At 44.2% G+C, this 26,070-nt stretch overlaps 1 protein-coding gene across 2 annotated transcripts in view; it reads right to left on the bottom strand.

Moving 5' to 3' along the window:
- Positions 1–291: 291 nt before the first annotated feature.
- LOC128703068 (cytochrome P450 4C1-like) overlaps positions 292–26,070 on the bottom strand; it is an 87,937-nt gene continuing 62,158 nt past the window's right edge. The window contains exons 10-12 of one of the 2 annotated variants that reach the window (XM_070103665.1): positions 20,558–20,726; positions 11,734–11,913; positions 292–791 (exon numbers count right to left, since the gene is read on the bottom strand). In XM_070103665.1, coding sequence (XP_069959766.1) covers positions 628–791; positions 11,734–11,913; positions 20,558–20,726 — 513 coding nt within the window. In that variant the 3' untranslated portion in view covers positions 292–627. Of the gene's footprint in view, positions 792–2,697; positions 4,555–11,733; positions 11,914–20,557; positions 20,727–26,070 lie in introns of those variants that run through there. The other variant, XM_070103666.1, reaches the window with a different exon arrangement.

A 26,070-nucleotide genomic window follows, 5' to 3' on the forward strand; every position in this document is an offset into this window, starting at 1 on the left:
TGTTACCACCAACTACTGTGTTCTGGGGAAGAGTTTGACTGTGTTACCACCAACTCCTGTGTTCTGGGGAAGAGTTTGACTATGTTACCACCAACTACTGTGTTCTGGGGAAGAGTTTGACTGTGTTACCACCAACTCCTGTGTTCTGGGGAAGAGTTTGACTATGTTACCACCAACTCCTGTGTTCTGGGGAAGAGTTTGACTATGTTACCACCAACTACTGTGTCCTGAGGAAGAGTGTGACTGTGTTACCACCAACTACTGTGTTCTGGGGAAGAGTTTGACTATGTTACCACCAACTCCTGTGTTCTGGGGAAGAGTTTGACTATGTTACCACCAACTCCTGTGTTCTGGGGAAGAGTTTGACTATGTTACCACCAACTACTGTGTCCTGGGGGAGAGTTTGACTATGTTACCACCAACTACTGTGTTCTGGGGAAGAGTTTGACTGTGTTACCACCAACTCCTGTGTTCTGGGGAAGAGTTTGACTATGTTACCACCACCTCCTGTGTTCTGGGGAAGAGTTTGACTATGTTACCACCAACTCCTGTGTTCTGGGGAAGAGTTTGACTATGTTACCACCAACTACTGTGTTCTGGGGAAGAGTTTGACTGTGTTACCACCAACTACTGTGCCCTGGGGAATAGTTTGACTATGTTACCACCAACAGGTCTGAGAACGGTCTCAGCAACTATCTTGAGCTGGTCTCTGGGAACGACACTCTGCACACGGAACTTCCTCAAGATATTACTCAGTACAATTTTGATCTCCAACATCGCGAACTTTTGACCTGGTGGAAGAAGAATGTAATAGAGGCGATATAACCGAGGATACTTAATACTCAGTAACACGTATATACATTACAATATTCTGTAATATTTGTAAATATTGGTTTTATATTCAGTGGAGTGAAGAACCGTCATTATATCTCAACTTATTTTGAAACTCATCTTTCTCCACATTTATTACCACTCAGTAGGATGAGAACCACAACAGATGGGTAACTCACTGGTAAATATTTACTGTTAGATGAACATAGGCTGTACTTGTATTGAAATTTTCCCATAATGCTGAAATGCCTGGGCTTGATAGTGGCTTTGTTTGTAGCAATCCAATTATGAAATGTAAACACACATTGTAAACTTGGCATGGAAATAAACCAGTGGTTCAACCCAGGTTCTTTCGAGTGTCAACAGTTGATTGTCTCTGTTGTTGATTGAAACGTTTTGCCTGTGCAGTTAGTTTCTCCAGTCTTATAAAGAGGGGAATGAATTGGAGGCAGTAGGAGTTGTAGTGAGGTAAAGATGTGATCAGTCCATTAATCTTGGCGATATAGTTCTGAGGTGGTCAGTCCCTCAGGTGAGAAAAGTCTTGGGCTCCACAGTCTTGAATAATGTGATGCTAAAGCATAAGAATTGAGTCTTAAATACTACGTCGTCACTACGACTGCTAACTCCAATTTATTTTCCTCTGTATTTGACTGAAGAGGACTACTGGGTAGGCTAAATATTCAGTCAACAGTGATGATACTCAACGTTGATCACGAGTAGTGATAGTAGTAGTAGTAGCAGAAGTAATAGTAGCACAGTAGGGGTGGTTGTAGCAGTAGTAATATCATAGTAGCAGTAGCAATGGTACAGTAAGTGGTAGAAGTATTAGTTAAGTGAGAGAATATTAGTGAAAGAATTAGTGGTAGTGATAAAAGTAGCAGAGTGGAACAACAAGTGAACAAAAGACCACTGAAGGTGACCCACCAGCTAAGAGTAAAACCCACGGGAAAAAATCTCTGCTCCCCCCCAGGTTTCTTCCTCTCTTGTCCCCTCCCAGGTTTCTTCCTCTCTTGTCCCCTCCCAGGTTTCATCCTCTCTTGTCCCCTCCCAGGTTTCTTCCTCTCTTGTCCCCTCCCAGGTTTCTTCCTCTCTTGCCCCTCACAGGTTTCTTCCTCTCTTGCCCCTCACAGGTTTCTTCCTCTCTTGCCCCTCACAGGTTTCTTCCTCTCTTGCCCCTCACAGGTTTCTTCCTCTCTTGTCCCCTCAGGTTTCTTCCTCTCTTGCCCCTCACAGGTTTCTTCCTATCTTGCCCCTCACAGGTTTCTTCCTATCTTGCCCCTCACAGGTTTCTTCCTATCTTGCCCCTCACAGGTTTCTTCCTCTCTTGTCCCCTCACAGGTTTCTTCCTCTCTTGTCCCCTCACAGGTTTCTTCCTCTCTTGTCCCCTCACAGGTTTCTTCCTCTCTTGTCCCCTCACAGGTTTCTTCCTCTCTTGTCCCCTCACAGGTTTCTTCCTCTCTTGTCCCCTCACAGGTTTCTTCTTCTCTTGTCCCCTCACAGGTTTCTTCCTCTCTTGTCCCCTCCCAGGTTTCTTCCTATCTTGCCCCTCACAGGTTTCTTCCTCTCTTGTCCCCTCACAGGTTTCTTCCTCTCTTGTCCCCTCACAGGTTTCTTCCTCTCTTGTCCCCTCACAGGTTTCTTCCTCTCTTGTCCCCTCACAGGTTTCTTCTTCTCTTGTCCCCTCACAGGTTTCTTCCTCTCTTGTCCCCTCCCAGGTTTCTTCCTCTCTTGTCCCCTCCCAGGTTTCTTTGTGAGACCTCTACCCACTCTACCGGAGGTATCCCAGCGAGTGAGCACGTCCCCTGTATATCCCAGTGCTTAACAAGCTAGGGAATAGCATATGAAGGTACAAATAAAAATGGGAACTATGGCTATAGTTTACTTAATAACATAAAAGGGCTAGAATACAACATCTCCTGATGGAAATTTACACAATATAACAATTGACCTATGAGACTTATTACCAGGGGGAAGGGTAGATGTTATCAGTAACACGGACTAGTACTCACTCTTAATTCACCGACCAGCTGACCCGAGATTCCCAATGCGTGGTCCACTACACACGCGGCTGTCCAGAGCTCTCGCTCGACGGACCTGTCACCAACAACCCCCTTGCCCCGCTCTTCCCTGGGCTTATATCGTAGTCAAAGTACCCCCCTCCCCAATGGTGTATGTACCACGTGTTGCGACCTGACGCCTAGATCTGACGCTGTTAAGAACAAAAGACCTCAGACGTGGGCGTGGCTACAGACGTCTGCCAAGGCAAGGTGTGACCATATAATTGGTTAAATTAGGTCTCCCCAGAGACCTCACAAGCCCAGCTGGACTACATCACATCCCCCTTTCTCCCCCAATTTAAAATATCTGAGAACTAGGACAATTTGTCCTAGTTATTAGACTATTTTAATCCTAATCCCTTAAATCTATTACAATACAAAGACAAAATTATACATAATACAATTATATTTCCCTCAACCTCCTCAACTACCACAAGGCAGCATAATCAGTACCTCTGGCAGTTGGCCAGCATAATTGTCGCTCTCTGGTGCAAAGCCTCCTTACCCGTCATTTCTCCTTAAACATAAATATCGGGCTCCAGTGCCTTCCCTACTTCTACTAGAAATGCACTAGCCAATGCTAGTCACCCTCGCACGTTAACCATTGGGCCAAACCTCTCTAGGCTTCTATGGCGTGGAAAACTGCTCCAACGGGTTGCATTCTTTCAAGTAACTGCAACTGGACCACTTCACGACCACCAAGGTCGCATTTTCGGCACACTTCACATGCACACTACAACATCTGAAAATCGAGACAGGGCAGGCATCGCAGCTAAGACCCTCCATTATCCTATGCCACTACTAGGATTCACTGGCCTCATAAAACAAGGCGGCCATAATCACTGGACCGTATTCAAGGTCACCTTATTTCACACTGGTAACACTAACACTTCTGGCAAGTCAAAGTAGGCTGGGGACATCTCACACTCTCAATTGTCTCTCATGGCTGGCAGGGCATCCCCGCATACCGGTCGTACAGGTCGACCAGCAAGGCAGGATACGCCTCCATACCGCCCTTGAAAGCAGGCTGGTCCCAGCAGCTGGAGTCCATCTTCGCAGCTCACTTCCTTCCACATCTCCGAGGATGGCAACTCCTTCATAGTAAATTCTCCTGTCCTGGCACACCAGCCAGAATCCCTCACACACCACTGCAGCATCACCGCCATCTCCTCCTCTTGAGCTAGGCAGCATCGCAGCATCACAGCACGGCCGTATCACAGCAGCACACGGCCCGGCCACAGCATCGCAGCACGGTCCCAGCATCACAGCACGGCCGCAGCATCTCAACATCATAGCAAGGCCGCAGCATAGTAGACAGCATCACAGCAGCCGACATCAGCAGTAGCAGGCAATGGTCAGTTGCTCGGGGTGAGGTGAGGTCACTTCAGGTCATCAACAGCAGGTGCGGTCACCCATCCCTGGCAACTGCGGGTAACTGGCGGTCCGTGGGTGATGGTCACAGAGGCTGGGTGACGCAGACAGACACCCACTACACTGGATGACAGACCAGGGCAGCAATACATCTACTGGGGCACATCAGCTGGGTGACTGGGCATATCAGCTGGGTGACTGGGCACATCAAGCGGACAGCAATCATAGGCAACTCTTCAATGGGTGACAGTTGTGGGTAAGTCTTCCAAGGCGGGCTGGGTGACTTCTCATTCCTCTGTAAATATTCAATTTCGGCCAGTAATTGCTTCCCCCAAAAGTCTCACCCAAATACTGATATTCTCCACCATTTACCTCTAACCAACAACAAACTCCACCAAATATAATATTACACCCAAACAATTATTTAGACCCACCGTCAAAAAAGGACAGTTAAGGTCACTAGGATTATAATATCATACAGATATTCACTTTAGATTTTACACACACAAGAAAAAAAAAATTGGTAGCAAATGGTAGCATAACAAGCGTAACCGAGCAGTCAAAAATAAGGCACATGGGACTGGTTCCTACTATAAAAATAAGAAGAACCACCACCGCTTAGACACCATGTCATGTAGGGGGGTAATGATTGAATGGGATATAAGGGGAATATGGGAGTAAGCGGGGGAGTCAGTAGGTAGGGGACAGGCGAGGTGGTAGGAGTGAGGTATGCGGAGGTTGGTAGGTAATGTGAGGTCACTGGTGACTACATCTTCACCTCTCATTACTCTACACTCCACTCCACACTGCTCACCCTCTCACTACTTTAACTAAACATAAATAAATGGAGAAAATAACGGGGACAGTGAATATTACTATTCTACTCAAACACAGTTTATTATTAAGTCTTTGTACAATAATATATTTGGGAACAGAGCATTATTGTGGTTTAGATAAATGGGATGGTACACATAAGCAGTGAGACAGGGAAATACAATCAACTTGACCAAAATGAATATAACTTACAATATAGCACAGAGGACAGTTCACTACAGGAACTAAGCCACAGGTCCCAAGACCTATACAGCACGAGTAATGCGCCAAGCCAGTACTCTGCCCAATGCCTCCAACAGTCTCCTCCAGAGACTTCAGCAGTCTTCTCCCGAGCCCTGCACCCCAGCAGCAGCTCCGCTCGAAGTCTCTGCTCAGGAGCTCTGCACCCCAGCAGCAGCTCCGCTGGAATCTCATGATCATGCTCTTCCTTGGGCTTTTATGGTGGTCCAAGCACCCTCCACAACCACGTGTACGACCTGACGCCTAGATCTGACGCTGTTAAGAACAAAAGACCTCAGACGTGGGCGTGGCTACAGACGTCTGCCAAGGCAAGGTGTGACCATATAATTGGTTAAATTAGGTCTCCCCAGAGACCTCACAAGCCCAGCTGGACTACATCACATCTTCCTCTCTTGTCCCCTCCCAGGTTTCTTCTTCTCATGTCCCCTCACAGGTTTCTTCCTCTCTTGTCCCCTCCCAGGTTTCTTCCTATCTTGCCCCTCACAGGTTTCTTCCTCTCTTGTCCCCTCACAGGTTTCTTCCTCTCTTGCCCCTCCCAGGTTTCTTCCTCTCTTGTCCTCTCCCAGGTTTCTTCCTCTCTTGTCCCCTCACAGGTTTCTTCCTCTCTTGTCCCCTCCCAGGTTTCTTCCTCTCTTGCCCCTCACAGGTTTCTTCCTCTCTTGTCCCCTCCCAGGTTTCTTCCTATCTTGCCCCTCACAGGTTTCTTCCTCTCTTGTCCCCTCACAGGTTTCTTCCTCTCTTGCCCCTCACAGGTTTCTTCCTCTCTTGTCCCCTCACAGGTTTCTTCCTCTCTTGCCCCTCCCAGGTTTCTTCCTATCTTGCCCCTCACAGGTTTCTTCCTCTCTTGTCCCCTCCCAGGTTTCTTCCTCTCTTGTCCCCTCCCAGGTTTCTTCCTCTCTTGTCCCCTCCCAGGTTTCTTCCTCTCTTGTCCCCTCCCAGGTTTCTTCCTCTCTTGTCCCCTCACAGGTTTCTTCCACTCTTGTCCCCTCACAGGTTTCTTCTTCTCTTGTCCCCTCCCAGGTTTCTTCCTCTCTTGCCCCTCCCAGGTTTCTTCCTATCTTGCCCCTCCCAGGTTTCTTCCTATCTTGCCCCTCACAGGTTTCTTCCTCTCTTGTCCCCTCACAGGTTTCTTCCTCTCTTGTCCCCTCACAGGTTTCTTCCTCTCTTGTCCCCTCACAGGTTTCTTCCTCTCTTGTCCCCTCACAGGTTTCTTCCTCTCTTGTCCCCTCACAGGTTTCTTCCTCTCTTGTCCCCTCACAGGTTTCTTCCTCTCTTGTCCCCTCCCAGGTTTCTTCCTCTCATGTCCCCTCACAGGTTTCTTCCTCTCTTGTCCCCTCCCAGGTTTCTTCCTCTCTTGTCCCCTCCCAGGTTTCTTCCTCTCTTGTCCCCTCCCAGGTTTCTTCCTCTCTTGTCCCCTCCCAGGTTTCTTCCTCTCTTGTCCCCTCACAGGTTTCTTCCACTCTTGTCCCCTCACATGTTTCTTCTTCTCTTGTCCCCTCCCAGGTTTGTTCCTCTCTTGTCCCCTCCCAGGTTTCTTCCTCTCTTGTCCCATCCCAGGTTTCTTCCACTCTTGTCCCCTCCCAGGTTTCTTCTTCTCTTGTCCCCTCACAGGTTTCTTCTTTTCTTGTCCCCTCCCAGGTTTCTTCCACTCTTGTCCCCTCACAGGTTTCTTCTTCTCTTGTCCCCTCCCAGGTTTCTTCCACTCTTGTCCCCTCACAGGTTTCTTCCACTCTTGTCCCCTCCCAGGTTTCTTCCTCTCTTGTCCCCTCCCAGGTTTCTTCCACTCTTGTCCCCTCCCAGGTTTCTTCTTCTCTTGTCCCCTCACAGGTTTCTTCTTCTCTTGTCCCCTCACAGGTTTCTTCTTCTCTTGTCCCCTCCCAGGTTTCTTCCTCTCTTCTCCCCTCCCAGGTTTCTTCCACTCTTGTCCCCTCCCAGGTTTCTTCCACTCTTGTCCCCTCCCAGGTTTCTTCCACTCTTGTCCCCTCACAGGTTTCTTCTTCTCTTGTCCCCTCCCAGGTTTCTTCTTCTCTTGTCCCCTCACAGGTTTCTTCCTCTCTTGTCCCCTCACAGGTTTCTTTCTCTCTTGTCCCCTCCCAGGTTTCTTCCTCTCTTGTCCCCTCCCAGGTTTCTTCTTCTCTTGTCCCCTCACAGGTTTCTTCCTCTCTTTCCCCTCACAGGTTTCTTTCTCTCTTGTCCCCTCCCAGGTTTCTTCCTCTCTTGTCCCCTCCCAGGTTTCTTCCTCTCTTGTCCCCTCACAGGTTTCTTCTTCTCTTGTCCCCTCCCAGGTTTCTTCCTCTCTTGTCCCCTCCCAGGTTTCTTCTTCTCTTGTCCCCTCACAGGTTTCTTCCTCTCTTGTCCCTCACAGGTTTCTTCCTCTCTTTCCCCTCCCAGGTTTCTTTCTCTCTTGTCCCCTCCCAGGTTTCTTCCTCTCTTGTCCCCTCCCAGGTTTCTTCCTCTCTTGTCCCCTCACAGGTTTCTTCTTCTCTTGTCCCCTCCCAGGTTTCTTCCTCTCTTGTCCCCTCCCAGATTTCTTCCTCTCTTGTCCCCTCACAGGTTTCTTCCTCTCTTGTCCCCTCCCAGGTTTCTTCCTCTCTTGTCCCCTCACAGGTTTCTTCCTCTCTTGTCCCCTCACAGGTTTCTTCCTCTCTTGTCCCCTCCCAGATTTCTTCCTCTCTTGTCCCCTCCCAGGTTTCTTCCTCTCTTGTCCCCTCACAGATTTCTTCCTCTCTTGTCCCCTCCCAGGTTTCTTCCTCTCTTGTCCCCTCACAGGTTTCTTCCTATCTTGCCCCTCACAGGTTTCTTCCTCTCTTGTCCCCTCCCAGGTTTCTTCCTCTCTTGTCCCCTCCCAGGTTTCTTCCTCTCTTGTCCCCTCCCAGGTTTCTTCCTCTCTTGTCCTCTCCCAGGTTTCTTCCTCTCTTGTCCCCTCCCAGGTTTCTTCCTCTCTTGTCCCATCCCAGGTTTCTTCCTCTCTTGTCCCCTCCCAGGTTTCTTCCTCTCTTGTCCCCTCCCAGGTTTCTTCCTCTCTTGTCCCCTCCCAGGTTTCTTCCTCTCTTGTCCCCTCCCAGGTTTCTTCTTCTCTTGTCCCCTCACAGGTTTCTTCCTCTCTTGTCCCCTCCCAGGTTTCTTCCTCTCTTGTCCCCTCCCAGGTTTCTTCCTCTCTTGTCCCCTCCCAGGTTTCTTCTTCTCTTGTCCCCTCACAGGTTTCTTCCTCTCTTGTCCCCTCCCAGGTTTCTTCCTCTCTTCTCCCCTCCCAGGTTTCTTCCTCTCTTGTCCCCTCACAGGTTTCTTCCTCTCTTGTCCCCTCACAGGTTTCTTCCTCTCTTGTCCCTTCACAGGTTTCTTCCTCTCTTGTCCCTTCACAGGTTTCTTCCTCTCTTGTCCCCTCCCAGGTTTCTTCCTCTCTTGTCCCCTCCCAGGTTTCTTCCTCTCTTGTCCCCTCCCAGGTTTCTTTCCACGTTTATTCTAACATTTTATCGCCCCCTCCCTACTTTGGTTACTTCCATTCTCTTTGTATTATTATATTGGCTTTCTAAAAAAATTTATTTGATAAATTACCCACACATGTGCAACATCTGAGTATATTTGTAGACGGTTCGGCATCCAGTGGGTTTATCAGTGCAATATATGAACATAATGGTCAGGTTAGGGAAGGTTTGTCAGGAAACAGGACAAAGTGTTTCCTAACAGGCACTCCCTTTACAGGCGACGGAAAAGAATTACGGAGTGGCTAAAAGAGGTCACTATATCTGAAATGCGTAGGGAGTCACTGGTCAGAGAAATAGCAAACATCGAACTTAAGCTAAAGGAATCTTATAGGAGTCAGGAATCGCGGGAAGAACTAAAAGCCATAAATGAAATCGAAAAAAAACCAAAGTATTTCTTCTCCTATGCCAAATCAAAGTCGAGTACAACATCCAGTATTGGGCCCCTACTTAAACAAGATGGGTCCTACACAGATGACAGCAAGGAAATGAGTGAGCTACTCAAGCCCCAATATGACTCAGTTTTTAGCAAGCCGCTAACCAGACTGAGAGTCGAAGATCTAAACGAATTTTTTATGAGATAGCCACAGAATTTGGTTAACACAAGCCTATCCGATGTTATCCTGACGCCAAATGACTTCGAACAGGCGATAAATGACATGCCCATGCACTCTGCCCCCGGGCCAGACTCATGGAACTCCGTGTTCATCAAGAACTGCAAGAAGCCCCTATCACGAGCTTTTACCATGGACACGGGGGTCGTCCCACAGTTACTAAAACCAACAGACATAGCCCCACTCCACAAAGGAGGCAGTAAAGCAATAGCAAAGAACTACAGACCGATAGCACTAACATCCCATATCATAAAAATCTTTGAAAGGGTCCTAAGAAGCAAGATCGCCACCCATCTAGATACCCATCAGTTACACAACCCAGGGCAACATGGGTTTAGAACAGGTCGCTCCTGTCTGTCTCAACTACTGGATCACTACGACAAGGTCCTAGATGCACTAGAAGACAAAAAGAATGCAGATGTAATATGTACAGACTTTGCAAAAGCTTTCGACAAGTGTGACCATGGCGTAATAGCGCACAAAATGCGTGCTAAAGGAATGACAGTAAAAGTCGGTCGATGGATCTATAATTTCCTCACAAACAGAACACAAAGAGTAGTAGTCAGCAGAGTAAAGTCCGAGGCAGCTACGGTGAAATGCTCTGTTCCACAAGGCACAGTACTCGCTCCCATCTTGTTCCTCATCCTCATATCCGACATAGACAAGGATGTCAGCCACAGCACCGTGTCTTCCTTTGCAGATGACACCCGAATCTGCATGACAGTGTCTTCCATTGCAGACACTGCAAGGCTCCAGGCGGACATCAACCAAATCTTTCAGTGGGCTGCAGAAAACAATATGAAGTTCAACGATGAGAAATTTCAATTACTCCGATATGGTAAACATGAGGAAATTAAAACTTCATCAGAGTACAAAACAAATTCCTTCCACAAAATAGAGCGAAACACCACCGTCAAAGACCTGGGAGTGATCATGTCGGAGGATCTCACATTCAAGGACCATAACATTGTATCAATCGCTTCTGCTAGAAAAATAACAGGATGGATAATGAGAACCTTCAAAACTAGGGATGCCAAGCCCATGATGACACTCTTCAGGTCCCTTGTTCTATCTAGGCTGGAATATTGCTGCACACTAAGAGCACCTTTCAAGGCAGGTGAAATTGCTGACCTAGAAAATGTACAGAGAACCTTCACGGCGCTCATAACTGAGATAAAAAACCTCAGTTACTGGGAGCGCTTGAAGTTCCTGAACCTGTATTCCCTGGAACGCAGGCGGGAGAGATACACGATTATATACACTTGGAAAGTCCTAGAGGGACTAGTACCGAACTTGCACACGAAAATCACTCACAACTAAAGCAAAAGACTTGGCAGACGATGCAACATCCCCCCAATGAAAAGCAGGGGTCACTAGCACGTTAAGAGGCAATACAATAAGTGTCAGGGGCCCGAGACTGCTCAACTGCTTCCCAGCATACATAAGGGGGGATTACCAATAGACCCCTGGCTGTCCTCAAGCAGGCACTGGACAAGCACCTAAAGTCTGTACCTGACCAGCCGGGCTGTGGCTCGTACGTTGGATTGTGTGCAGCCAGCAGTAACAGCCTGGTTGATCAGGCTCTGATCCACCAGGAGGCCTGGTCACAGACCTGGCCGCGGGGGCGTTGACCCCCGGAACTCTCTCCAGGTAAACTCCAGGTAACGTGGGTCTTAGTCAGCTGATAACCTGGCATTGGAGCTTTTAGTGATCTGGCCGAGGTCTTGCGCTGGCTCACCGGTTCACCCGTTTAAAAATTATGATCATAGTTATAGCCATTGCTATATATATGGACATAATGTAAAGACTTCAGAAATATATACAAAAAAATGAGGTAATCAGTCCCGTAGTGTTGAAGACTGTGTAGCACAGGCAGTAAGATTCCTGCTTACATGTTCCAGCAGACGTAGATATTGTAACTGGAAGACGGGATTCCCCAGTGGAAGTAGGTCAAGCCCAAGAGCTGGAGCAGAGTCAGCAAGTAAGGTGTGATGATGTCCACTGTACCAGATTATGTCCATGTATTTTATTGATAAAGTCACTGGATGGAGAACCGTCTACAATAAAGTCTCCCAGATGTTGCACATATCTTTAATTCTTCACCTTGTCGGTATTATAAACCACTGATACACAATAATTTATTTTTAAACCCTCCCATAGCTTTTTATGACAATATAAACCACCATTATATTGTCAATAGATGTTTACCTATTATTACTTTTTTCAAAGCACCATTTGTGAAATTTTAGAATATACGCTAAGTAAATTAAAAAAAATGGAAGAATAATGCAATAGGAGACGTACCAATACAGTTCCTGGGACCAGCACTGAAGGGAACGTAGGAGTAGGGATGACGCTTGTTGACGTTCTCAAGCAGGAAGCGGTCAGGGTCAAAGACTTCCGGGTCAGGGAACTGTTCCGGGTCACGGTGAAGTTTGTAGATGATCGTCTTGATAGTAGTGCCGGCGGGGATTCTGTATTTGTCTGTGGAAATAGCAAGATAATACAATAATAATTATTATTGTATTAATAATTATTATTACATTATTAACAAAAATAATAAAAATGATGTTAATAAAATTAATAATAATTTTTACTACAGCTGTCTCCTACCAAGGAAGAGGAACACTCTAAAGAAAAGGAAACTCCTTAACCATCATTCATTCAGTAGCTATCTTGCCACTAGTGTGCGCATGTTACGTACAACAAATACAGAATACATTAGAAATTTGTTGTCGTCACACACAAGACAAAATGCGCCTACAAGCAAAAAATCATACAATCGGCTCAGGTAGGAAGTCCTGCTATCTGTCAGGACCACGGTTCGAGTCTCCATAAATTCTTTTTTCCCTTCTTTGAGTCTTTTATTACGACTTATCTAGAGTTCATAGACTAATGTGTCTGTCTTCGAGGTTCACGAGAATATAAGTACAATGAGAGTCTCTGGGGCTGTAAGGTCAGGTGGGTCAGGTGGGTCAGGTGGGTCAGGTGGGTCACATCTGGGAACCTCTGACACAGACAAGTTATAAGCCTGGTAAAATAGAATTAGCTCAGAGACACCCCCACCACCGTATGTCCTCGGATCATGGTAAAACACCAAGCTCTGCTGGGTGCTTGGTTCTTGTAGGATTTGCGTGGACCTGAGAGTTAGAGCGCCATGTGGTATTTGCTCACCATGAAACCGGCCAAATTGTGTTATTGACTAAATACCACTCGTTCATGGTTATAATATATATATATATATATATATATATATATATATATATATATATATATATATATATATATATATATATATATATATATATATATATATATACATATATATTATTTTTATTAACATATCGACCGATTCCCACCAAGGCAGGGTGGCCCGAAAAAGAAACTTTCACCATCATTCACTCCATCACTGTCTTGCCAGACGGGTGCTTTACACTACAGTTTTTAAACTGCAACATTAACACCCCTCCTTCAGAGTGCAGGCACTGTACTTCCCATCTCCAGGACTCACGTCCGGCCTGCCGGTTTCCCTGAACCCCTTCATAAATGTTACTTTGCTCACACTCCAACAGCACGTCAAGTATTAAAAACCATTCGACTCCATTCACTCCTATCAAATACGTTCATGTATGCTTGCTGGAAGTCCAAGGTCCTCGCACACAAAACCTCCTTTACCTGGAGTTTACCTGGAGTTTACCTGGAGAGAGTTTCGGGGGTCAACGCCCCCGCGGCCCGGTCTGTGACCAGGCCTCCTGGTGGATCAGCGCCTGATCAACCAGGCTGTTGCTGCTGGCTGCACGCAAACCAACGTACGAGCCACAGCCCGGCTGATCAGGAACTGCCTTTAGGTGCTTGTCCAGTGCCAGCTTGAAGACTGCCAGGGGTCTGTTGGTAATCCCCCTTATGTGTGCTGGGAGGCAGTTGAACAGTCTCGGTCCCCTGACACTTATTGTATGGTCTCTTAACGTGCTAGTGACACCCCTGCTTTTCATTGGGGGGATGGTGCATCGTCTGCCAAGTCTTTTGCTTTCGTAGTGAGTGATTTTCGTGTGCAAGTTCGGTACTAGTCCCTCTAGGATTTTCCAGGTGTATATAATCATGTATCTCTCCCTCCTGCGTTCCAGGGAATACAGGTTTAGAAACCTCAAGCGCTCCCAGTAATTGAGGTGTTTTATCTCCGTTATGCGCGCCGTGAAAGTTCTCTGTACATTTTCTAGGTCGGCAATTTCACCTGCCTTGAAAGGTGCTGTTAGAGTGCAGCAATATTCCAGCCTAGATAGAACAAGTGACCTGAAGAGTGTCATCATGGGCTTGGCCTCCCTAGTTTTGAAGGTTCTCATTATCCATCCTGTCATTTTTCTAGCAGATGCGATTGATACAATGTTATGGTCCTTGAAGGTGAGATCCTCCGACATAATCACTCCCAGGTCTTTGACGTTGGTGTTTCGCTCTATTTTGTGGCCAGAATTTGTTTTGTACTCTGATGAAGATTTAATTTCCTCATGTTTACCATATCTGAGTAATTGAAATTTCTCATCGTTGAACTTCATATTGTTTTCTGCAGCCCACTGAAAGATTTGGTTGATGTCCGCCTGGAGCCTTGCAGTGTCTGCAATGGAAGACACTGTCATGCAGATTCGGGTGTCATCTGCAAAGGAAGACACGGTGCTGTGGCTGACATCCTTGTCTATGTCGGATATGAGGATGAGGAACAAGATGGGAGCTAGTACTGTGCCTTGTGGAACAGAGCTTTTCACCGTAGCTGCCTCGGACTTTACTCTGTTGACGACTACTCTCTGTGTTCTGTTAGTGAGGAAATTATAGATCCATCGACCAACTTTTCCTGTTATTCCTTTAGCGCGCATTTTGTGCGCTATTACGCCATGGTCACACTTGTCGAAGGCTTTTGCAAAGTCTGTATATATTACATCTGCATTCTTTTTGTCTTCTAGTGCATTTAGGACCTTGTCGTAGTGATCCAGTAGTTGAGACAGACAGGAGCGACCTGTTCTAAACCCATGTTGCCCTGGGTTGTGTAACTGATGGGTTTCTAGATGGGTGGTGATCTTGCTTCTTAGGACCCTTTCAAAGATTTTTATGATATGGGATGTTAGTGCTATTGGTCTGTAGTTCTTTGCTGTTGCTTTACTGCCCCCTTTGTGGAGTGGGGCTATGTCTGTTGTTTTTAGTAACTGAGGGACGACCCCCGTGTCCATGCTCCCTCTCCATAGGATGGAAAAGGCTCGTGATAGGGGCTTCTTGCAGTTCTTGATGAACACAGAGTTCCATGAGTCTGGCCCTGGGGCAGAGTGCATGGGCATGTCATTTATCGCCTGTTCGAAGTCATTTGGCGTCAGGATAACATCGGATAGGCTTGTGTTAATCAAATTTTGTGGCTCTCTCATAAAAAATTCATTTTGATCTTCGACTCTCAGTCTGGTTAGCGGCTTGCTAAAAACTGAGTCATATTGGGACTTGAGTAGCTCATTCATTTCCTTGCTGTCATCTGTGTAGGACCCATCTTGTTTAAGTAGGGGCCCAATACTGGACGTTGTTCTCGATTTTGATTTGGCATAGGAGAAGAAATACTTTGGGTTTCTTTCGATTTCATTTATGGCTTTTAGTTCTTCCCGCGATTCCTGACTCCTAAAGGATTCTTTTAGCTTAAGTTCGATGCTTGCTATTTCTCTGACCAGTGTCTCCCTGCGCATTTCTGATATATTGACCTCTTTTAGCCGCTCTGTTATTCTTTTCCGTCGCCTGTAAAGGGAGCGCCTGTCTCTTTCTATTTTACATCTACTCCTCCTTTTTCTTAGAGGAATAAGCCTTGTGCATACATCGAGTGCCACCGAGTTAATCTGTTCTAGGCATAAGTTTGGGTCTGTGTTGCTTAGTATATCTTCCCAGCTTATATCGGTTAGGACTTGGTTTACTTGGTCCCACTTTATGTTTTTGTTATTGAAGTTGAATTTGGTGAATGCTCCCTCGTGACTAGTCTCATTTTGTCGGTCTGAGGCTCCACGCATACATGTCTGAACCTCAATTATGTTGTGATCTGAGTATATTGTTTTTGATATGGTGACATTTCTTATCAGATCATCATTGTTAGTGAAGATGAGGTCTAGTGTATTCTCCAGTCTAGTAGGCTCTATTATTTGCTGGTTTAAATTGAATTTTGTGCAGAGATTTAAAAGCTCGTGTGAGTGTGAGTTTTCATCAGAGCTGCCTCCTGGTGTTATTACTGCAACAATATTATTTGCTATATTCCTCCATTTTAGGTGCCTTAAGTTGAAATCCCCCAGGAGCAAGATGTTGGGTGCAGGAGCTGGAAGATTTTCCAGACAGTGGTCAATTTTTAACAGCTGTTCCTGGAATTGCTGGGATGTTGCATCCGGAGGCTTGTAGACTACCACAATGACTAGGTTTTGGTTCTCGACCTTTACTGCTAAAACTTCCACTACGTCATTTGAGGCATTAAGCAGTTCTGTGCAAACAAGTGACTCTGCAATGTACAGGCCAACCCCCCCCCCTTTTGCCTGTTCACTCTGTCACATCTGTATAGGTTGTAACCTGGGATCCATATTTCGTTGTCCAAGTGATCCTTTATGTGGGTCTCAGTGAAAGCCTCCCTCCAACCCTTCTTAGGCCGACCAGTACCCCGCCTTCCCTCCACTACAGATTTATACACTCTCGAAGGCATTCTGCTTTGTTCCATTCTCTCTACATGTCTGAACCATCTCAAAAACCCCTCCTCAGCTCTCTGGATAATAGTTTTGGTAATCCCGCATCATTTCCTAATTTCCAAACTAAGAATTCTCTGCATTATATTCACACAACACATTGCCCTAAGACATGACATCTCCACTGCCTCCAGCCTTCTCCTTGTTGCAACATTCATCACCCATGCTTCACACCCATTCAAGAGTGATGGTATAACTATGCTCTCATACATTCCCCTCTTTGCTTCCAAAGACAAAGTTCTTTATCTCCACAGATTCCTAAGTGCACTGCTCACTCTTTTCCCCTCATCAATTCTATGATTCACCTCATCTTTCATAGACCCATCCGCTGACACGTCCACTCCCAAATATCTGAATATATTCACCTCCGCCATACTCTCTCCCTCCAATCTGATATCCAATCTTTCGTCACCTAATCTTTTTATTCTCATAGCCTTACTCTTTCCTTTATTCACTCTTAATATTCTTCTTTTACATACCCTACCAAATTCATCCACCAACCTCTGCAACTTCTCTTCAGAATCTTCCAAAAGCACAGTGTTATCAGCAAAGAGCAACTGTGACAATTCCCACTTTGTGTTCGATTCTTTATTTTTTAACCCCACACCTCTTGCCAAGACCCCCGCATTCACTTCTCTTACAACCCCATCTATAAATATATTAAACAACCACGGTGACATCACACATCCTTGTCTAAGGCTTACTTTTACTGGGAAATAATCTCCCTCTTTCCTACATACTCTAACCTGAGCCTCACTATCCTCATAAAAACTCCTTACTGCGTTCAATAACCTACCTCCTATACCATACACCTGCAACATCTGCCACATTGCTCTCCTATCCACCCTGCCATACGCCTTTTCCAAATCCATAAATGCCACAAAAACATATTTAGCCTTATCTGTTCACTTATCCTTACTGTTCACCTATATGTTTCACTGTAAACACCTGGTCCACACACCCCCTACCTTTCCTAAAGCGTCCGTGTTCATCTGCTATCCTACTCTCTGTCTTACTCTTAATTCTGTCAATAACAAATCTACCATACACTTTACCAGGTATACTCAACAGACTTATTCCCCTATAATTTTTGCACTCTCTTTTGCCCACTTTGCCTTTATACAAAGGAACTATGCATGCTCTCTGCCAATCCCTAGGTATCTTACCCTCTTCCATACATTTATTAAATAATAGCACCAACCACTCCAAAACTATATCCCCACCTGCTTTTAACATTTCTATCTTTAACCCATCAATCCCAGCTGCCTTACCCCCTTTCATTCAACCCACTGCCTCACAAACGTCCCCCACACTCACAACTGGCTCTTCCTCACTCCTACAAGATGTTATTCCTCCTTGTCCTATACACGAAATCACAGCTTCCCTATCTTCATCAACATTTAACAATTCCTTAAAATATTCCCTCCATCTTCCCGATACCTCTAACTCTCCATTAATAACCCCCCTCTCCTATTTTTAACTGATACAGCCTAGGATGCCTCAACTTGTTAATCTCACTCCAAAACTTTTTCTTATTTTCATCAAAATTTGTTGATAACATCTCACCCACTCTCTCATTTGCTCTCTTTTTACATTGCTTCACCACTCTCTTAACCTCTCTCTTTTTCTCCATATACTCTTCCCTCCTTGCATCACTTCTACTTTGTAAAAACTTCTCATATGCTAACTTTTTCTCCCTTACTACTCTCTTTACATCATCATTCCACCAATCGCTCCTCTTCCCTCCCGCACCCACTTTCCTGTAACCACAAACTTCTGCTGAACACTCTAACACTACATTTTTAAACCTACCCCATACCTCTTCGACCCCATTGCCTATGCTCTCATTAGCCCATCTATCCTCCAATAGCTGTTTATATCTTACTCTAACTGCCTCCTCTTTTAGTTTATAAACCTTCACTTCTCTCTTCCCTGATGCTTCTATTCTCCTTGTATCCCATCTACCTTTTACTCTCAGTGTAGCTACAACTAGAAAGTGATCTGATATATCTGTGGCCCCTCTATAAACATGTACATCCTGAAGTCTACTCAACAGTCTTTTATCTACCAATACATAATCCAACAAACTACTGTCATTGAGCCCTACATCATATCTTGTACATTTATTTATCCTCTTTTTCTTAAAATATGTATTACCTGTAACTAAACCCCTTATATATATATATATATATATATATATATATATATATATATATATATATATATATATATATATATATATATATATATATATATATATATATATATATATATCCAGAGGGCTGAGGAAGGGTTGTTGAGGTGGTTCGGACATGTAGAGAGAATGGAGAGAAACAGAATGACTTCAAGAGTGTATCAGTCTGTAGTGGAAGGAAGGCGGGGTAGGGGTCGGCCTAGGAAAGGTTGGAGGGAGGGGGTAAAGGAGGTTTTGTGTGCGAGGGGCTTGGACTTCCAGCAGGTATGCATGAGCGTGTTTGATAGGAGTGAATGGAGACAAATGGTTTTTAATACTTGACGTGTTGTTGGAGTGTGAGCAAAGTAACATTTATGAAGGGGTTCAGGGAAACCGGCAGGCCGGACTTGAGTCCTGGAGATGGGAAGTACAGTGTCTGCACTCTGAAGGAGGGGTGTTAATGTTGCAGTTTAAAAACTGTAGTGTATAGCACCCTTCTGGCAAGACAGTGATGGAGTGAATGATGGTGAAAGTTTTTATTTTTCGGGCCACCCTGCCTTGGTGGGAATCGGCCAGTGTGATAATATATATATATATATATATATATATATATATATATATATATATATATATATATATATATATATATATATATATATATATATATATATATATATATATATATTGATTTGACTTTTTCACTTAATATGATATTGTATCTTCAATAATAGCTAAAATGAAGGTATTCGGCTTTTAATAATATCTGGCCATAAATTAATTAGCATTGTAAATAAGAAGACTGTTTCATTGTTGTAAACTACTGGTGTGACTGTGTTAAGTAAGTACCAGGGAACACTGAGTCACTCAACCCCCGCTCAGTCCCAGCTGAGGTCTGGCGGTAAAGCTTTACCTTCAATCAAAATAAGTCACTGTGTCTGACTTTTTTGGGTTATCCTAGGTTCTCTACACATATGCTGCTATGTATGATAATTCTATGTAACTGTATTTGTGTATACCTGAATAAACTTACTTACTTACTTACTATCTGGTCAACGAAGGGCTTGGTGGGGAGCTTGGCTTAAGCTTTGCTAGAATTCACAGAAAGTACCCAGGAATTTTAGAAGCCCTTTGGTCGTGCATATCCTAGACTGTGAAGGTGATTAAGAACTCTTAAAAGTTATGGAAATAGTGAACGTGTCTAAGTGTTAAGTTGTTAGTTGACTCTGACGGAGAAAGGGAAGAGTTGAAAAGGTCCCTGAGAAGATCTCGGTTAAATATTTTAGTGTTGTGTTTAAACTTAAAATGGCTATGTATACCTTTTGACTCATTGTGATTGAGTCTAGAAAAGAATCTACCAGTCTGGTGCCATTTGTAATTATTTGACAAGTTGCCTTGAGTATCAATACTAATGATAACTGTTTCCATTCATAGTTGCTACTGTATGAGAAGTAAGTGGTTTAAATAATTAATCCCTTCAAGACAAGATAAACCTGTTCTTTTTCTGTGTGCTTGTTATGCCCTGTTCATAACATTGGTCATCAAGATCATCAGTCGGACTTTATGTTCTAAATGAAGTTGTGTCTGGCATTAGCTTCGGGAAAATTTCACAACAATAAAGGAAAACGAAAATCTACGGCAAATTCGCCTAGTAGGTAGACACTGGTCGAGCCTCACTAAGAACGGGCCACCTCCCTAGCTCCTTCTCACGGAACCTTGATATGTAAGGAAATCCATGACATACATATAAGAATCGGGTTTCAGATTGTGCATAATAGCCTCAATTATAAATGAATCAAGCTTAAATAAACCATTACTACCATTAAATGATGAAAGTTTATCGTGTTTAATAATTACAGACTCAAGAATATTTCCTTCTAGCCATGAGATAAATGGGACAATGACTTTTGCCTCAGTCCACTTGCCATGATTAATACAGACTCGTGTTTGGTTGAATATTGCTCTAGATTCTTGAGCTGTGCTTACTGAATACTGGTGCTGACTGTTTATAATATTTAAAGGTTTGCCAATTTGCTCGACATATGAAAGGGTACGTCCTTAACACCCAATCCTGTACACACCACCTATGCCATGTTTTGGAGAATTCTGGATCACCATACTCTTACAGTCCGTGAATTCTTAAAAACAACTTGTCTATTGAGTCCAGTTTATTAAAAAGCCCATTTTGTCTTTCATAGCTGGGAAATAGTCTACTTACTTATGACAATATCTTCATTGATCTGTCTGCAGGTTATTGGTACTGGTGGGAAGATCCTGAATGTTTCCTTGATACACATCTCAGTGTACTTCATGAGACGAACATCATCCACAGTGACGGGACGGTCACTGCTGCCAAATATATCATCCAGCTCCTCTTGTACTCTAGTCTAGAAGGTAAAAAACTGTTATTAACTTTGTGTATTTCCGACGTTACGTGGTCCTAGAATGGTCTCCCTGTCCTGCTTAACACCAGTCCACTGTATCACAGAGTTCACTGTAGGGGTATACCTGGAGTATACCTGGAGAATATTTCCGGGTCAACGCTCCCGCTGCCCGGTCCGTGACCAGGCCTCATGGTGGATCAGGACCTGATCAACCAGTGCACAGTGATCAACCAGTGCACAGTGATCAACCAGTGCACAGTGATCAACAAGTGCACAGTGATCAACTGGTGCATAGTGATCAACCAGTGCACAGTGATCAACCAGTGCACAGTGATCAACCAGTGTACAGTGATCAACCAGTGCACAGTGATCAACCAGTGCACAGCGATCAGCCATTGTACAGTGATCAACCAGTGTACAGTGATCAACCAGTGTACAGTGATCAACCAGTGCACAGTGATCATCCAGTGTACAGTGATCAACCAGTGCACAGTGATCATCCAGTGTACAGTGATCAACCAGTGTACAGTGATCAACCAGTGCACAGTGATCAACCAGTGCACAGTGATCATCCAGTGTACAGTGATCAACCAGTGCACAGTGATCAACCAGTGCACAGTGATCAACCAGTGCACAATGATCAACCAGTGCACAGTGATCAACTAGTGCACAGTGATAAACTAGTGTACAGTGATCAACCAGTGCACAGTGATCAACTAGTGCACAGTGATCAACCAGTGCACAGTGATCAACCAGTGCACAGTGATCAACTAGTGCACAGTGATCAACTAGTGTACAGTGATCAACCAGTGCACAGTGATCAACCAGTGCACAGTGATCAACCTGTGCACCGTGATCAACCAGTGCACAGTGATCAACTAGTGCACAGTGATCAACCAGTGCACAGTGATCAACCAGTGCACAGTGATCAACCTGTGCACCGTGATCAACCAGTGCACAGTGATCAACTAGTGCACAGTGATCAACCAGTGCACAGTGATCAACCAGTGCACAGTGATCAACCAGTGCACAGTGATCAACCTGTGCACCGTGATCAACCAGTGCACAGTGATCAACTAGTGCACAGTGATCATCCAGTGTACAGTGATCAACCAGTGCACAGTGATCAACCAGTGCACAGTGATCAACCAGTGCACAATGATCAACCAGTGCACAGTGATCAACCAGTGCACAGTGATCAACCAGTGCACAGTGATCAACCAGTGTACAGTGATCAACCAGTGCACAGTGATCAACCAATGCACAGCGATCAGCCATTGTACAGTGATCAACCAGTGTACAGTGATCAACCAGTGTACAGTGATCAACCAGTGCACAGTGATCATCCAGTGTACAGTGATCAACCAGTGCACAGTGATCATCCAGTGTACAGTGATCAACCAGTGTACAGTGATCAACCAGTGCACAGTGATCAACCAGTGCACAGTGATCATCCAGTGTACAGTGATCAACCAGTGCACAGTGATCAACCAGTGCACAGTGATCAACCAGTGCACAATGATCAACCAGTGCACAGTGATCAACTAGTGCACAGTGATCAACTAGTGTACAGTGATCAACCAGTGCACAGTGATCAACTAGTGCACAGTGATCAACCAGTGCACAGTGATCAACCAGTGCACAGTGATCAACTAGTGCACAGTGATCAACTAGTGTACAGTGATCAACAAGTGCACAGTGATCAACCAGTGCACAGTGATCAACCTGTGCACCGTGATCAACCAGTGCACAGTGATCAACTAGTGCACAGTGATCAACCAGTGCACAGTGATCAACCAGTGCACAGTGATCAACCTGTGCACCGTGATCAACCAGTGCACAGTGATCAACTAGTGCACAGTGATCAACCAGTGCACAGTGATCAACTAGTGCACAGTGATCAACCAGTGCACAGTGATCAACTAGTGCAAATGATCAACCAGTGCACAGTGATCAACTAGTGCAAGTGATCAACCAGTGCACAGTGATCAACCAGTGCACAGTGATCAACCAGTGCACAGTGATCAACTAGTGCACAGTGATCAACCAGTGCACAGTGATCAACTAGTGCAAGTGATCAACCAGTGCACAGTGATCAACCAGTGCACAGTGATCAACCAGTGCACAGTGATCAACCAGTGCACACTTATTAACCAGTTCACAGTGATCAACCAGTGCACAGTGATCAACCAGTGCACAGTGATTAACTAGTGCAAGTGATCAACCAGTGCACAGTGATCAACTAGTGCACAGTGATCAACCAGTGCACAGTGATCAACCAGTGCACAGTGATTAACTAGTGCAAGTGATCAATCAGTGTACAGTGATCAACAAGTGCACAGTGATCAACCAGTGCACAGTGATCAACTAGTGCAAGTGATCAACCAGTGCACAATGATCAACTAGTGCACAGTGATCAACCAGTGCACAGTGATCAACCAGTGCACAGTGATCAACCAGTGCACAGTGATCAACTAGTGCAAGTGATCAACCAGTGCACAGTGATCAAATGGTGCACAGTGATCAACCAGTGTACATTGATCAACCAGTGCACAGTGATCAACCAGTGCACAGTGATCAACCAGTGCACAGTGATCAACCAGTGTACAGTGATCAACCAGTGCACAGTGATCAACCAGTGTACAGTGATCAACCAGTGCACAGTGATCAACCAGTGTTCAGTGATCAACCAGTGCACAGTGATCAACCAGTGCACAGTGATCAACCAGTGTACAGTGGCCAATAGTGCACAGTGATCAACCAGTGCACAGTGATCAACCAGTGCACAGTGATCAACCAGTGCACAGTGATCAACCAGTGCACAATGATCAACCAGTGCACAGTGGTCAATAGTGCACAGTGATCAACCAGTGTACAGTGATCAACCAGTGCACAGTGATCAACCAGTGTTCAGTGATCAACCAGTGCACAGTGATCAACCAGTGTACAGTGGCCAATAGTGCACAGTGATCAACCAGTGCACAGTGATCAACTAGTGCACAGTGATCAACCAGTGCACAGTGATCAACCAGTGCACAGTGATCAACCAGTGCGCAGTGGTCAACCAGTGCACAGTGGTCAACCAGTGCACAGTGGTCAATAGTGCACAATGCAACGTAAGTTAATTGAGTACTTCAATATTGGTGTTTAAGATACAACAAATTATTACAAAGTCACAAGTTGCCTCACCGACACTAATACCAGAGTTTTAAAGAAAGACAAAATAGGACATTCATGTGATGAAACTAAATCAACCTCCACTAAGAAACATTAAACTAACTCACAACCTCCACTAAGAAACATTAAACTAACTCAACCTCCACTAAGAAACATTAAACTAACTCACAACCTCCACTAAGAAACATTAAACTAACTCAACCTCCACTAAGAAACATTAAACTAACTCACAACCTACACTAAGAAACATTAAACTAACTCACAACCTCCACTAAGAAACATTAAACTAACTCACAACCTCCACTAAGAAACATTAAACTAACTCACAACCTCCACTAAGAAACATTAAACTAACTCACAACCTCCACTAAGAAACATTAAACTAACTCACAACCTCTACTAAGAAACATTAAACTAACTCACAACCTCCACTAAGAAACATTAAACTAACTCACAACCTCCACTAAGAAACATTAAACTAACTCACAACCTCCACTAAGAAACATTAAACTAACTCACAACCTCCACTAAGAAACATTAAACTAACTCACAACCTCCACTAAGAAACATTAAACTAACTCACAACCTCCACTAAGAAACATTAAACTAACTCACAACCTCTACTAAGAAACATTAAACTAACTCACAACCTCCACTAAGAAACATTAAACTAACTCACAACCTCCACTAAGAAACATTAAACTAACTCACAACCTCCACTAAGAAACATTAAACTAACTCACAACCTCCACTAAGAAACATTAAACTAACTCACAACCTCCACTAAGAAACATTAAACTAACTCACAACCTACACTAAGAAACATTAAACTAACTCACAACCTCCACTAAGAAACATTAAACTAACTCACAACCTACACTAAGAAACATTAAACTAACTCACAACCTCCACTAAGAAACATTAAACTAACTCACAACCTCCACTAAGAAACATTAAACTAACTCACAACCTCTACTAAGAAACATTAAACTAACTCACAACCTCCACTAAGAAACATTAAACTAACTCACAACCTCCACTAAGAAACATTAAACTAACTCACAACCTCCACTAAGAAACATTAAACTAACTCACAACCTCCACTAAGAAACATTAAACTAACTCACAACCTCCACAAAGAAACATTAAACTAACTCACAACCTCCACTAAGAAACATTAAACTAACTCACAACCTCCACTAAGAAACATTAAACTAACTCAACCTACACTAAGAAACATTAAACTAACTCACAACCTCCACTAAGAAACATTAAACTAACTCACAACCTCCACTAAGAAACATTAAACTAACTCACAACCTCCACTAAGAAACATTAAACTAACTCACAACCTTCACTAAGAAACATTAAACTAACTCACAATCTCCACTAAGAAACATTAAACTAACTCACAACCTCCACTAAGAAACATTAAACTAACTCACAACTTCTACTAAGAAACATTAAACTAACTCACAACCTCCACTAAGTAACATTAAACTAACTCACAACCTCCACTAAGAAACATTAAACTAACTCACAACCTCCACTAAGAAACATTAAACTAACTCACAACATCCACTAAGAAACATTAAACTAACTCACAACCTCCACTAAGAAACATTAAACTAACTCACAACCTCCACTAAGAAACATTAAACTAACTCACAACCTCCACTAAGAAACATTAAACTAACTCACAACCTCCACTAAGAAACATTAAACTAACTCACAACCTCCACTAAGAAACATTAAACTAACTCACAACCTCCACTGAGAAACATTAAACTAACTCACAACCTCCATTAAGAAACATTAAACTAACTCACAACCTTCACTATGAAACATTAAACTAACTCACAACCTCCACTAAGAAACATTAAACTAACTAGCTAGTCTTTTCAACATATCACTACAAACTATCATAGTGGCAGACAAGTGGAAAATGGCAAATGTAATGCCTGTTTACAAAGCAGGAGAGAGGTCCTTAGCTAACTGTATGTCAACAAGCCTTACCTCCATAGTGGGAAGATTTATGGAATCAATAATTGCCGAGGCAATTCGTAGCCATCTTGAAAGGCATAAACTGTTTAATGAATCACAGCATGGTTTTACAAAGGGGCGATGCTGCCTTATGAATTTACAAACTTTTTTCACCAAGGTATTTGAG

This window comes from Cherax quadricarinatus, chromosome 86 (genome assembly GCF_038502225.1).
Source record: "Cherax quadricarinatus isolate ZL_2023a chromosome 86, ASM3850222v1, whole genome shotgun sequence".
NCBI classification, from domain to species: domain Eukaryota; kingdom Metazoa; phylum Arthropoda; class Malacostraca; order Decapoda; family Parastacidae; genus Cherax; species Cherax quadricarinatus.